General features: G+C 42.7%; 1 protein-coding gene across 1 annotated transcript; it reads left to right on the forward strand.

The window, feature by feature from the left end:
* Window positions 1-7107: 7107 nt before the first annotated feature.
* On the forward strand, window positions 7108-14904 carry LOC108702483 (nuclear receptor subfamily 1 group D member 1). The gene is made up of 8 exons (XM_018237967.2): window positions 7108-7941; window positions 11601-11888; window positions 11983-12071; window positions 12182-12326; window positions 12431-12849; window positions 13265-13450; window positions 13581-13791; window positions 14035-14904. Exons 1-8 carry the CDS (start codon window positions 7911-7913, stop codon window positions 14232-14234), a joined length of 1569 nt encoding a protein of 522 aa, XP_018093456.1. The 5' UTR covers window positions 7108-7910; the 3' UTR covers window positions 14235-14904.
* Window positions 14905-15613: the final 709 nt, after the last annotated feature.

The raw sequence follows: 15613 nt of genomic DNA on the forward strand, positions 1-15613 counted from the left end.
CACAAACAACAATGTAACATGAGGGAAATGTGTTGTGTATAATATATAGGTGGGACCACAAAACAACAATGTAACGTGAGGGAAATGTATTGTGTATAATATATAGGTGGGACCACAAAACAACAATGTAACATGAGGGAAATGTATTGTGTATAATATATAGGTGGGACCACAAAACAACAATGTAACATGAGGGAAATGTATTGTGTATAATATATAGGTGGGACCACAAAACAACAATGTAACATGAGGGAAATGTATTGTGTATAATATATAGGTGGGACCACAAAACAACAATGTAACATGAGGGAAATGTATTGTGTATAATATATAGGTGGGACCACAAACAACAATGTAACATGAGGGAAATGTATTGTGTATAATATATAGGTGGGACCACAAACAACAATGTAACATGAGGGAAATGTATTGTGTATAATATATAGGTGGGACCACAAAACAACAATGTAACATGAGGGAAATGTATTGTGTATAATATATAGGTGGGACCACAAACAACAATGTAACATGAGGGAAATGTATTGTGTATAATATATAGGTGGGACCACAAAACAACAATGTAACGTGAGGGAAATGTATTGTGTATAATATATAGGTGGGACCACAAACAACAATGTAACATGAGGGGAATGTATTGTGTGTAATATATAGGTGGGACCACAAACAACAATGTAACATGAGGGGAATGTATTGTGTGTAATATATAGGTGGGACCACAAACAACAATGTAACATGAGGGAAATGTGTTGTGTATAATATATAGGTGGGACCACAAACAACAATGTAACATGAGGGAAATGTATTGTGTATAATATATAGGTGGGACCACAAACAACAATGTAACATGAGGGAAATGTATTGTGTATAATATATAGGTGGGACCACAAAACAACAATGTAACATGAGGGAAATGTATTGTGTATAATATATAGGTGGGACCACAAAACAACAATGTAACATGAGGGAAATGTATTGTGTATAATATATAGGTGGGACCACAAAACAACAATGTAACATGAGGGAAATGTATTGTGTATAATATATAGGTGGGACCACAAACAACAATGTAACATGAGGGAAATGTATTGTGTATAATATATAGGTGGGACCACAAACAACAATGTAACATGAGGGAAATGTATTGTGTATAATATATAGGTGGGACCACAAACAACAATGTAACATGAGGGAAATGTATTGTGTATAATATATAGGTGGGACCACAAAACAACAATGTAACATGAGGGAAATGTATTGTGTATAATATATAGGTGGGACCACAAACAACAATGTAACATGAGGGGAATGTATTGTGTATAATATATAGGTGGGACCACAAACAACAATGTAACATGAGGGAAATGTATTGTGTATAATATATAGGTGGGACCACAAAACAACAATGTAACGTGAGGGAAATGTATTGTGTGTAATATATAGGTGGGACCACAAAACAACAATGTAACATGAGGGAAATGTATTGTGTATAATATATAGGTGGGACCACAAAACAACAATGTAACGTGAGGGAAATGTATTGTGTATAATATATAGGTGGGACCACAAACAACAATGTAACATGAGGGGAATGTATTGTGTATAATATATAGGTGGGACCACAAACAACAATGTAACATGAGGGAAATGTATTGTGTATAATATATAGGTGGGACCACAAACAACAATGTAACATGAGGGAAATGTATTGTGTATAATATATAGGTGGGACCACAAAACAACAATGTAACATGAGGGAAATGTATTGTGTATAATATATAGGTGGGACCACAAACAACAATGTAACATGAGGGAAATGTATTGTGTATAATATATAGGTGGGACCACAAACAACAATGTAACATGAGGGAAATGTATTGTGTATAATATATAGGTGGGACCACAAAACAACAATGTAACATGAGGGAAATGTATTGTGTATAATATATAGGTGGGACCACAAACAACAATGTAACATGAGGGGAATGTATTGTGTATAATATATAGGTGGGACCACAAACAACAATGTAACATGAGGGAAATGTATTGTGTATAATATATAGGTGGGACCACAAAACAACAATGTAACGTGAGGGAAATGTATTGTGTGTAATATATAGGTGGGACCACAAAACAACAATGTAACGTGAGGGAAATGTATTGTGTATAATATATAGGTGGGACCACAAAACAACAATGTAACATGAGGGAAATGTATTGTGTATAATATATAGGTGGGACCACAAAACAACAATGTAACATGAGGGAAATGTATTGTGTATAATATATAGGTGGGACCACAAACAACAATGTAACATGAGGGAAATGTATTGTGTATAATATATAGGTGGGACCACAAACAACAATGTAACATGAGGGAAATGTGTTGTGTATAATATATAGGTGGGACCACAAAACAACAATGTAACGTGAGGGAAATGTATTGTGTATAATATATAGGTGGGACCACAAAACAACAATGTAACATGAGGGAAATGTATTGTGTATAATATATAGGTGGGACCACAAAACAACAATGTAACATGAGGGAAATGTATTGTGTATAATATATAGGTGGGACCACAAACAACAATGTAACATGAGGGGAATGTATTGTGTATAATATATAGGTGGGACCACAAACAACAATGTAACATGAGGGAAATGTATTGTGTATAATATATAGGTGGGACCACAAACAACAATGTAACATGAGGGAAATGTGTTGTGTATAATATATAGGTGGGACCACAAAACAACAATGTAACGTGAGGGAAATGTATTGTGTATAATATATAGGTGGGACCACAAAACAACAATGTAACATGAGGGAAATGTATTGTGTATAATATATAGGTGGGACCACAAAACAACAATGTAACATGAGGGAAATGTATTGTGTATAATATATAGGTGGGACCACAAACAACAATGTAACATGAGGGGAATGTATTGTGTGTAATATATAGGTGGGACCACAAACAACAATGTAACATGAGGGAAATGTATTGTGTATAATATATAGGTGGGACCACAAACAACAATGTAACATGAGGGAAATGTGTTGTGTATAATATATAGGTGGGACCACAAAACAACAATGTAACGTGAGGGAAATGTATTGTGTATAATATATAGGTGGGACCACAAAACAACAATGTAACATGAGGGAAATGTATTGTGTATAATATATAGGTGGGACCACAAAACAACAATGTAACATGAGGGAAATGTATTGTGTATAATATATAGGTGGGACCACAAAACAACAATGTAACATGAGGGAAATGTATTGTGTATAATATATAGGTGGGACCACAAAACAACAATGTAACATGAGGGAAATGTATTGTGTATAATATATAGGTGGGACCACAAACAACAATGTAACATGAGGGAAATGTATTGTGTATAATATATAGGTGGGACCACAAACAACAATGTAACATGAGGGAAATGTATTGTGTATAATATATAGGTGGGACCACAAAACAACAATGTAACATGAGGGAAATGTATTGTGTATAATATATAGGTGGGACCACAAACAACAATGTAACATGAGGGAAATGTATTGTGTATAATATATAGGTGGGACCACAAAACAACAATGTAACGTGAGGGAAATGTATTGTGTATAATATATAGGTGGGACCACAAAACAACAATGTAACATGAGGGAAATGTATTGTGTATAATATATAGGTGGGACCACAAAACAACAATGTAACATGAGGGAAATGTATTGTGTATAATATATAGGTGGGACCACAAACAACAATGTAACATGAGGGGAATGTATTGTGTGTAATATATAGGTGGGACCACAAACAACAATGTAACATGAGGGAAATGTATTGTGTATAATATATAGGTGGGACCACAAACAACAATGTAACATGAGGGAAATGTGTTGTGTATAATATATAGGTGGGACCACAAAACAACAATGTAACGTGAGGGAAATGTATTGTGTATAATATATAGGTGGGACCACAAAACAACAATGTAACATGAGGGAAATGTATTGTGTATAATATATAGGTGGGACCACAAAACAACAATGTAACATGAGGGAAATGTATTGTGTATAATATATAGGTGGGACCACAAAACAACAATGTAACATGAGGGAAATGTATTGTGTATAATATATAGGTGGGACCACAAAACAACAATGTAACATGAGGGAAATGTATTGTGTATAATATATAGGTGGGACCACAAACAACAATGTAACATGAGGGAAATGTATTGTGTATAATATATAGGTGGGACCACAAACAACAATGTAACATGAGGGAAATGTATTGTGTATAATATATAGGTGGGACCACAAAACAACAATGTAACATGAGGGAAATGTATTGTGTATAATATATAGGTGGGACCACAAACAACAATGTAACATGAGGGAAATGTATTGTGTATAATATATAGGTGGGACCACAAAACAACAATGTAACGTGAGGGAAATGTATTGTGTATAATATATAGGTGGGACCACAAACAACAATGTAACATGAGGGGAATGTATGTGTGTAATATATAGGTGGGACCACAAACAACAATGTAACATGAGGGGAATGTATTGTGTGTAATATATAGGTGGGACCACAAACAACAATGTAACATGAGGGAAATGTGTTGTGTATAATATATAGGTGGGACCACAAACAACAATGTAACATGAGGGAAATGTATTGTGTATAATATATAGGTGGGACCACAAACAACAATGTAACATGAGGGAAATGTATTGTGTATAATATATAGGTGGGACCACAAACAACAATGTAACATGAGGGAAATGTATTGTGTATAATATATAGGTGGGACCACAAAACAACAATGTAACATGAGGGAAATGTATTGTGTATAATATATAGGTGGGACCACAAAACAACAATGTAACATGAGGGAAATGTATTGTGTATAATATATAGGTGGGACCACAAACAACAATGTAACATGAGGGAAATGTATTGTGTATAATATATAGGTGGGACCACAAACAACAATGTAACATGAGGGAAATGTATTGTGTATAATATATAGGTGGGACCACAAACAACAATGTAACATGAGGGAAATGTATTGTGTATAATATATAGGTGGGACCACAAAACAACAATGTAACATGAGGGAAATGTATTGTGTATAATATATAGGTGGGACCACAAACAACAATGTAACATGAGGGGAATGTATTGTGTATAATATATAGGTGGGACCACAACAACAATGTAACATGAGGGAAATGTATTGTGTATAATATATAGGTGGGACCACAAAACAACAATGTAACGTGAGGGAAATGTATTGGTGTGTAATATATAGGTGGGACCACAAAACAACAATGTAACATGAGGGAAATGTATTGTGTATAATATATAGGTGGGACCACAAAACAACAATGTAACGTGAGGGAAATGTATTGTGTATAATATATAGGTGGGACCACAAACAACAATGTAACATGAGGGGAATGTATTGTGTATAATATATAGGTGGGACCACAAACAACAATGTAACATGAGGGAAATGTATTGTGTATAATATATAGGTGGGACCACAAACAACAATGTAACATGAGGGAAATGTATTGTGTATAATATATAGGTGGGACCACAAAACAACAATGTAACATGAGGGGAAATGTATTGTGTATAATATATAGGTGGGACCACAAACAACAATGTAACATGAGGGAAATGTATTGTGTATAATATATAGGTGGGACCACAAACAACAATGTAACATGAGGGAAATGTATTGTGTATAATATATAGGTGGGACCACAAACAACAATGTAACATGAGGGGAATGTATTGTGTATAATATATAGGTGGGACCACAAACAACAATGTAACATGAGGGGAATGTATTGTGTATAATATATAGGTGGGACCACAAACAACAATGTAACATGAGGGAAATGTATTGTGTATAATATATAGGTGGGACCACAAAACAACAATGTAACGTGAGGGAAATGTATTGTGTGTAATATATAGGTGGGACCACAAAACAACAATGTAACGTGAGGGAAATGTATTGTGTATAATATATAGGTGGGACCACAAAACAACAATGTAACATGAGGGGATACTTAAAGTCTGGGGGGGTGTAACATTGAGGTTTCACTGTATGTTGACTTTTATCATTAATTAGGGACCCCTATACTTCTTGGGCCCTTCTGCAGCCACAGGGTCTGCTTCCCCTGGCAACTGCCGTATAGATGTACTATAGCAACAGAGGGATGTCGCTTTATTGCCTTCTGCTCACAAACTATGTGACTGTGTATAGTTGTTTGATTGTAAGCTCCATCGGAGCAAGGACTGATGAAGTGCCACGGGACATGCCACTGAAACAATTGCTGGGACTGACGCAATGGGAAATGACATTGGCACAAGTGATGTCACATGTAGTAGTGATGTCACAAGCACAAGTGATGTCACACACAATGTCTCGTGAGGCTACAGAAACGCGTGGCGCACATTGGACTTTCACTGGAAATCGCCAGAAGTCGTCGGAATGTGACACCGGGAGAGAGAGGGAAAGACCCGCGATTGTCCCTCAAGAGAAGAATAAGTTGTGTGGGGAGGAGTGGCAGTTGGGGCGACAGGATTTTGGGGCACCCGAGCTGAAGGGCTTGTGGGTGGAAACTGAGCCCCCAGTCCAACACTGATTAACGCCCCAGTTCAGAGGTTTGTGGCTTAATCTGCCTCGTGTTATAAACGATCCCCTTCTCTGTATGTGGCACAGGGTCAGACTGGGCTGTGGGGGTAATGGGGAGTCCAGGGGGGCCCCGGGCTGTGTGAGAGGGGCCACAGGTCTGTGAGGGGAAAGGGGAGGGGCCACAGCTCTGTGAGGGGAAAGGGGAGGGGCCACAGGTCTGTGAGGGGAAAGGGGAGGGGTCACAGCTCTGTGAGGGGAAAGAGGAGGGGCCACAGGTGTGTGAGGGGAAAGGGGAGGGGCCACAGGTGTGTGAGGGGAAAGGGGAGGGGTCACAGGTGTGTGAGGGGAAAAAGGGAAGGAAGGTCCATTAAAGTGACTGAAACTGAACAATCCCCCCCAGTAGCAGCAGCAAATGTCTCAATGCGGGTCTGTAGAGAAGTGAAGAGAGCGCGGAGGCGACAGCGGGTCACGTGTAAGTGATTATCCAATGACTCTAGGGGCTCGTGCTGCTCAATCTGTTCCGCCGCTCACGTGACTCCCACTAATCCCCGCGGTCTCACAGAGACACTCGTAACCCTTTCAGCACTGGCGTCTGCTCTGCGTCCCTCTGTCATTGCCCAGTCACGTGTCATTCTCGCTGTGATACAAAAAAACAACAGCCCCGAGATGTCTCCGTCTCTCCCCGACTCGCTTGTCAACAATGTTTGTGCGGAGGAGGGGCCTAGGGAGCAGCAGCATGAAGTGACTCCTGCGCATGCGTGACTCTTGGCTGCCGAGAAAAGTGTGTCACTGGGGCACGAGGCTTCTCCCGGGGTCACGTGGTGCGGGCTTGAGCTGCCTCGTGCGGGGCCTGAGGAGGACGGGGAGTTTGTGCGCAGGCGCAAGTGCTGCAGTGACAGGAGCGGACTATAGAGACCGGGAGGTGAGACAGTGAGAAGAACATTAGATCCCAGCGCTGAGCGGAGACAGGACGTGCCTTACTGAGCTCCCACTTATCTACTCATCCACTCACTCATCCACTCACTCACTCAGCTCTCTATTATTATTATTATTATTATTAGAGTCTGCTCAGTCTCTCCCCCCCACACACACCAGGATTTCTGTTCCCCAAATGCCCTGAACCCCCCACAACCTTTGTGCAAGGATTTCCTGCTGGGGGTCAGTGTGAAGGACAAAACCTCGTGACTCCCACCAGCCTGGGACCCCCAAACATGACTACGCTGGACTGTGCCAACAACACCGGTAAGGGGGTGCGCTGGGCAGCAGAGCTTGCAATCTAATGGAAAGATAAGAATTAGGGATTTCTTGTGGTTTGTGCCAACAACACCGGTAAGGGGGGTGCGTTGTGTGTGCGCTGGGCAGCAGAGCTTGCAGTCTAATGGAAAGAGCAGAATTAGGGGTTTCTTGTGGTTCCTGCTGTTTGGGGGGAACATTAACGATACAATTGTCTGGGTTTAGTAGGAAATATAAACAGAGATTGAATGGGAAAATGAGACGTTGCTTAACCCTCGCTCTTCTACAAAGAGACCAATTGAAACGCTTTCTCTCTGCCTCTGCTGGGGCTCCTGGGAGCTGTAGTTCAGCAATAGCCCAAGGGAGGCATCTGTGTAATGTATGTGCTGTCTGTGACTTATAGACGCCTGGGGCAGCGACTTCCACCCCTACTTTATGGTCCAGCTTAAAGGGCTTGTTTACCTTTAAATTAACTGTTAGTGTGATGTACAGAGGGATATTCTGAGACAATTTGCAATTGGTTTTCCTTTTTTATCATTTGTGGTTTTTGACTTATTTAGCTTTTTATTCAGCAGCTCTCCAGTTTGTAATTTCAGCCGTCTGGTTGCTAGGATCCAAATTCCCCTAGCAACCATGCACTGATGTGAATAAGAGGCTGGAATATGAATAGGAGAGGCCTGAATAGAAAGTTGAGGAATTAAAATGTAGCAATAAAAATGAATGTGTAGCCTTACAGAGCATTCGCAATTGAGAAGGGGTCAGTGACCCCCCTTTGAAAGCCAGGAAGAGTCAGAAGAAGAAGGCAAATCTTTAAAACCTATACAAAATAAATACTGCAGACCAATTGAAAGGTTGCTTAGAATTAGCCATACTAAAATGTAACTGAAAGGTGACCCACCCCATTAATAGAGGCTTTGTGCACTGTGGGAAATGCCTGCGACTATTTGTACAGCAATGCTGCTCTTCCATTGGGTAAATCCACATAATATTTCTATTGCCTTGTTGTGTTTTTCTAAACTGTCGATGCCAGAGGTTCCCTCCCAAAACACGAGTCGATTGTTTGTCCTGCAGAGCTTGCAGTCACATGGAGCGGATAAAGTAGGTCACGGAGGCTGTGTGTGAGTTATATCCGTCCCTCCTCACGTGTCCCACCGCCCTAGCCATGTGCACCGTGTTTTCATTCCTGCTCCCGCACTCGCCACTCCCCCTTGCTTTGATGACTTTATTGCTGATTAAGCCACACCCACCACCATTCTGCAGTCTTTATTCCCACCGTCATCCAATTAGATTCCTTGGCAGAGGGGTTCCCACAGGATGAATCCCAGAGCTTGATGTGGGAGGGGGTCTCCCCAAATATCTGAGTCAGTGGGTCAGTCGCCCCAATAATAATGGAGGTGTTGTGTTCCCAATTAGGGGATGAAATCCTAATGCATTGGATATACATTGAATGTGAAGAGTTTTATATATGAATAATGTATAGAAATGTTTATTTGTGAAATTACAGATTGAAACATTGGCGCTTCCCTCTATATTCAATATCTTTATTTCTCGTATTATATTTAGTTTTTAACTCAGGGTTTGGCATTTAGCTGGTTAATAGGAGAGGCGGTGCCATCTGTGAAGGGAGGAGGGTGATGTCACCAAGCGGCCACCTCTGATTGGCCACAGGAGGATGAGATGGGTGCGGCCTGGGTGTCCATGTGCAGTGACAACACGTGTAGCGTGTGCGTGAGACGGGGGAGGGGAAGTAACCTGAGGTCAGACTTGCTTACACTCAGCAGCACCAGGTTATATAAAGTTCTGCTGAGCAATTGTGGGTTAGGGGGGTAGAATATTAAAGAGAAGAGGGGCACGGCACAATGGTGCAACTCAATGATAGTGTAATAGTGAGAGAAGGGGAACATTGGGGTACAGCCAGGGGAAAGAGAGAAGAATAAGGGTATTGCCCCCGATAAACACTTGTGTTGTGTCTTGTTACTGGGATACAGGTGCCTGTCATGAAACAACCAATGGATCAGTTTAGAACAGCTTACAGGGTCGGCGACCCCCAGAGCTGCTTCAGAAAGACATCAGAAGGTGAAACTTCAATATTAGAAAACCAGTCGCAAGTAGAAAGTAACTGAAAAAAGTCAACATTGTTTGAAGTAATGCTGGGAGTTGCAGTTCAGCACTTGTCAGCACTAGGGAGGATGGGAGTTGCCCGTACAATAACACATTCCTCCCTCCACATGTCATTGTGGAATTAGCCCCGTGGCCTCCATTAGTAGGGTAGCCATGAGTCAGGTGTGTGGGAGGGGCGGGGAGGAGCCACGTGAGGCGACAGTTGCAGAAACGTGATGTGTGGGGCGTGAGAAAAGTGCCAACTCAGGTCAACACAATCATCTAGTGGAACGATATCCTGTCGTTAAAGGGCTGATTCACATTTAATATATTCTAGAGTGGCCACCTCTTAGCACTTTTTTAATTGGTCTTCACAATTTTTTATTTATAGTTTTGTAATTCTTTGCCTTCCTCTTCTGAGTCTTTCCAGCTTTCAAATGGGGGTCACTGACCCATCTAAAAACAAAAACAAATGCTCTGTAAGGCTACAAACGAATTATTATTGCTACTTTTTATTGAATCTCCTATTCATACCCCAGTCTCTGATTCATATCAATTCATGGTTACTAGGGGAACTTGGACCCTAGCAACCAGATTTGTGAAATTACAAACTGGAGAGCTGCTGAATAAAAAGCTAAATAAGTCAAAAACCACAAATAATAACAAATGAAAACCAATAAGAATCTCCCTCTGTACATCATACTACCAGTTGATTTAAAGGGGAACAACTCCTTTAAGTATTCTATTTTGCTGTAATTTAAATGGAGGCACTGGGGAGTGTGGAGGAGGGTGAGTTTGTTGCTCCTTCTAATAATATCCCCCCTCCTCAGGACTTTTTTGGGAAATTGGACTGAAGGGGGAGGGCGACTGCAGCAGCAGCGAGAGGGGGGGAGAGGTGGGTGCTGCTGAGCTGACGTTCTTGTAGTTCAGCAAGATCCCGTTTGCTATAATATATATATATATATATATAATGGTGGAATAGGTGCAAAGCCTGCAGTCTGCTGTTTTGTATGGAAGCCTCCCCTTGGGGTTCCAGATTAAATGTTAGGGTGCCTCCCCCCCCTCCTGCCCGTGTTCTGCGTACATTTCCCACAATGCTCCATTCTGCTTCTGCACTGCAGTCTCACACAGGCCCCTCCCTCCTGCCAGACGTTAAAGGGAACTCGTCCCTGAAAATACATTTGACCCAGTTAGTGGGAATGACGCGGGGGGCGCGTGCCATTGTCTCTGCACCTCGGGGGATCCAATAAATATAAGCGGCCGGCCAGTTAAATGACTGTTTATTATATAAATATACACGAGTGCTGAAATGATCTGTGCGGATTGTTTGATCCTGTGAGATCCGCTGACTCTGTGGCCAGTGCTATAAAGTGATCCCATGTCATGGCCGTGTGTCAGCTCACGTGGGGCAATGCACTCGGCCTGTCACATTGGGGCAAAGGGTTGCTAGTGAAAGGTGAATACTCAGTGACAGGAGGGATAATGTTACAGTTGAACTACTACCTGGTTGCATTGCATTCAATGGGCGTGTGTCTAAACTCGATCGCATTCTCTCCTCTGTCCTTTAGGAGGTGTAATCAGCTACGTGGGCTCCAATGGCTCATCGCCCAATCGCACCAGCCCCGTGTCCCTGTACAGCGACTGCTCCAGTGGGAGCCCCCAGAGCGGCATCAGCCACTATCCCAACTACTTGCCACCTTCACCCTCCTACTCCTATAGTGGCAGCCCCTCTGGATCTGGGGGTGAATCCTCTCCACGCTCATCCTACGGCCTTGCGGCTTCACCAGGGGGGCTTCATGTTGCTCTGGATGATGGAAGCAGAGTGTCCCCCAGTAAAACCTCCAGCAGCATCACCAGTAAGTGAGCTTCCCATAGATACTTCATGATACCAGCACTTCATATTGATTCAAGAGTAGAGTTTTAATCTTCTGTCCCCCCCTTTTTTGGCAGAGCTGAATGGTATGGTCCTGCTGTGCAAAGTCTGTGGAGATGTGGCCTCTGGATTTCATTACGGGGTCCATGCTTGTGAAGGCTGCAAGGTGAGTCGCATTATCAGATGCATCAGCTGATGGGTTGCTATGGGTTACTGGAACAAGGTTGTTCTTTAACGAGATGCAGGCTAACTCCATGATGTCTCTCTTTGTCGCAGGGCTTCTTCAGGCGCAGTATCCAGCAGAACATCCAGTACAAGAAGTGTCTGAAGAACGAGACTTGCTCCATAGTGAGGATCAATAGGAACCGCTGCCAGCAGTGTCGCTTCCGCAAGTGCCTGTCGGTGGGAATGTCTAGAGATGGTGAGTAGACTTGCTGGGTGGGGACGTTGAAGGTCCATGTCAGTAAGCAGCCGTTTGTTCTTGTTGTTATGTGAGAACTACAACTCTCTCTTTTCTGCCTTTAGCTGTGAGGTTTGGTCGAATCCCCAAGAGAGAGAAGCAGAGGATGCTGGCGGAGATGCACAGTGCTATGAACCACATCACCAGTGGCCATTTTGGAAGGCGCAGTCCAGTTCCACTTCAACCCCATCAGCAGCAACAGCAGCTCCATCCTTCCTCCTCTCCTCTCATGGGCACAGCAGCCACCTCCCTGCCTGAGACCTACTCACAGTACCCACAGCAGCTCACCCCACCCACGTCCCCCAGTCCAGACCACAATGAAGAAGTGATTAGTCAGGTGGCTATGGCTCACAGGCAGATCTTTGTCTATGCCAACGATAAACTGAGCAAAAAGACTTCCTGGGACCATCAACATGGGAACCACCCCCCATCATGCTGGTCACGTGACAGTGACGAATCCCATGGCAACCATGACATTCGGCTGGTAAGAAAACAAAGAATATTACCTGCATTATTATTATTTCTGTTACCGATGTTCATCCCATAGTCTGTGTAAGGTGTGAGAGAATTCCGATGGAGAGGCTTATATAGAGGGAAGGGGAGAGAAGTAGGAAAGGTGAGAAATACATCATTAAGGATGAAATAGAAGAGGGTGAGAATAAATAAATAGGAGGAAGTGTGTGTATGGACTGTGTATGAGAGAGTGTGTGTATGAGTGTGTGTGTGAGAGTGTGTGTATGAGACAGTGTAGGAGAGTGTGTGTAGATGAGAGTGTGTGTGTGTATATAAGAGTGTGTGTATATCAGAGTGTGTGTGTATATAAGAGTGTGTATATGAGAGTGTGTGTAGATACTCTGTGCAGTGCGTCCATACTAATTGGCCGTGCCCCTTCTCTGCAGGCGTGCCCCATGAATGCTCTGCATCGGGGAGGTCCCGTTCGCTCTGTGCAAGAGGTGTGGGAGGATTTCTCCCTCAGTTTCACCCCGGCTGTACGAGAAGTCGTGGATTTTGCCCGTCACATTCCAGGCTTCAAAGATCTCACTCAGAATGACCAGGTCACCCTGCTGAAGGCTGGCACCTTTGAGGTAGGTTTGTGGGCCCTTCATACATTTCCCTATTACTCTTTGTTGTTCTCCTGTACGTTTGCCTCTCCCTCTTCATTTGAGTTGCACCTCTTCTCATCTCCCTGACGTTGATTCCCTTCTCCACCTCCAGGTGCTGATGGTTCGCTTTGCCTCTCTGTTTGACGCTCGGGAACGTTCCTTGAGGTTTCTCAGTGGCGCCACCTACTCCCTCCCTGATCTGCAGGCCATGGGAATGGGGGAACTTCTCGGCTCCATGTTTGACTTCAGTGAAAAGCTGGCGTCTCTCAGCCTGAGCCAGGAGGAGCTGGGCATCTTCACTGCTCTTGTCTTGGTGTCTGCAGGTCAGTGTAGTTTTCTTTCTAATATGCACATGGATTTCCTAGGCTGTGGGCTATCTCTTGCCTGCATGTGCCTTGGCCTCAAAGTTGGCTGTACGCTGGCTTGAGCCTTTGCAGCAGTGCCATTAGTCAAGGATTTTAAGCAAATGTTAATAGTGGGTTAGATACAGTATATACATATATAAAAGTTTAGTATAAATTCCTATTGTTCGAACATGATTTAATGCTCTTCATGTCTCCGTACAGATCGCTCCGGGATGGAGAATTCCTCTTTAGTGGAGCAGCTTCAAGAGACTCTCATCCGGGCCCTACGTTCCCTCATCATGAAGAACAGCCCAAACGATACCTCCCGCTTCACCAAACTGCTCCTGCGCCTCCCGGACCTGCGCACCCTCAACAACTTGCACTCGGAGAAACTGCTCTCCTTCCGTGTGGTTGCCCACTGACGGTACAATGGCTGCTAGAGTTGGTCGGGCAGAGCACTGGCACTTTAAATTGAACCTTGGAAGCCGAGGGACTACATGGACTGTGCCTATTGGGGGGAACCCGTTGCTCGCGGGCAGGATGGCGGAATCGTAATGATACCCTGGCGGTGGTGGTGAATCACATGACCTTGGCATCAGAGTAAAACATTGGCATAGACTGTTCCAAGAGATGCCGAGGGCTGAATCATGGCTCTCTCTCATTTTGGGACTAATTTGCGAGGGATGTACATAGACCTGTATATATATAGATCTATAAATTTCACAGAACTTGGTGGATATAAATATGAACATTTTATTCAATCCTTATTCAATAAGTCTTTCTCTGTCTCACTCAGTGCTAAGCTCTGCATGTTACCCTTGTATTGTCCTGGCTTCAGAATGTCGTATAGGGAATGAAAGCCATGTACAGCCATCTTGGATTCTACGACGCATCGCGTATTTCCATTTGGTAGCGGGAAACAGGACAGACGTATTGATGTGAATATACAGGGTTCTAGGGGCACCGTGCTGTGAAGATCACATTTCTTTGTGTGTGTAAATATATATATATATATAGACATGTTTTATTTATTTTTTTTGTAACTATTTATAAATCAATACTGCAGCTACTAATAAATACATGTTTTATCAATTCAGCCCATTCTTAGCCCAAATAATCGCACTGTAAAAGAGCTGGAACAAGGATTTTGTTTCAAAATAAAGTGACCAGCGCTACCTAGTGGCCGGATGGTTTAAGTGCACCCATTGATATACAGGATTATGCCCCTTACTTCCTTAAAGGAGAACTAAACCTTAAAAATGAATATGCCCATATTTGATATAGTGAACTTATTGCACGAGGCTAAAGTTTGAGTTTGTCAATAGCAGCAATGATCCAGGACTTCAAACTTGTCACAGGGGGTCACCATCTTGGAAAGTGTCTGTGACACTCACATGCTCAGTGGGCTCTGATTGGCTGTTGAGAAGCTAAGCTTAGGGCTCGTCACTAATTATCCAGCAGCAGAAAATGAGCTTCCCTGGCTGTAATATAAGCTGATGCTACAGGTTTGCTGATTATTCAATTCTGATGCTAATTGCACTGGTTTCTGTGCTGCCATGTAGTAATTGTTTGTATTAATTACTAAACAGCCTTATATTGTGACATTTCTATTCTATGTGTACTGTATATTGTGAGTGGCTCCCTAAGCTCAGTAAGTGACAGCAGCACAGAGCATGTGAATCAGTGAATCAGCAGAAAAGAAGATGGGGAGCTACTGGGGCATCTTTGGAGACACAGATCTTTACTGCTAAAGGGCTGTGGTTGCCTTGGGCTGGTACAGAAGCACAAAACTTAATGCACA

Source organism: Xenopus laevis, chromosome 9_10S, assembly GCF_017654675.1.
Source record: "Xenopus laevis strain J_2021 chromosome 9_10S, Xenopus_laevis_v10.1, whole genome shotgun sequence".
Classification (NCBI taxonomy): Eukaryota; Metazoa; Chordata; class Amphibia; order Anura; family Pipidae; genus Xenopus; species Xenopus laevis.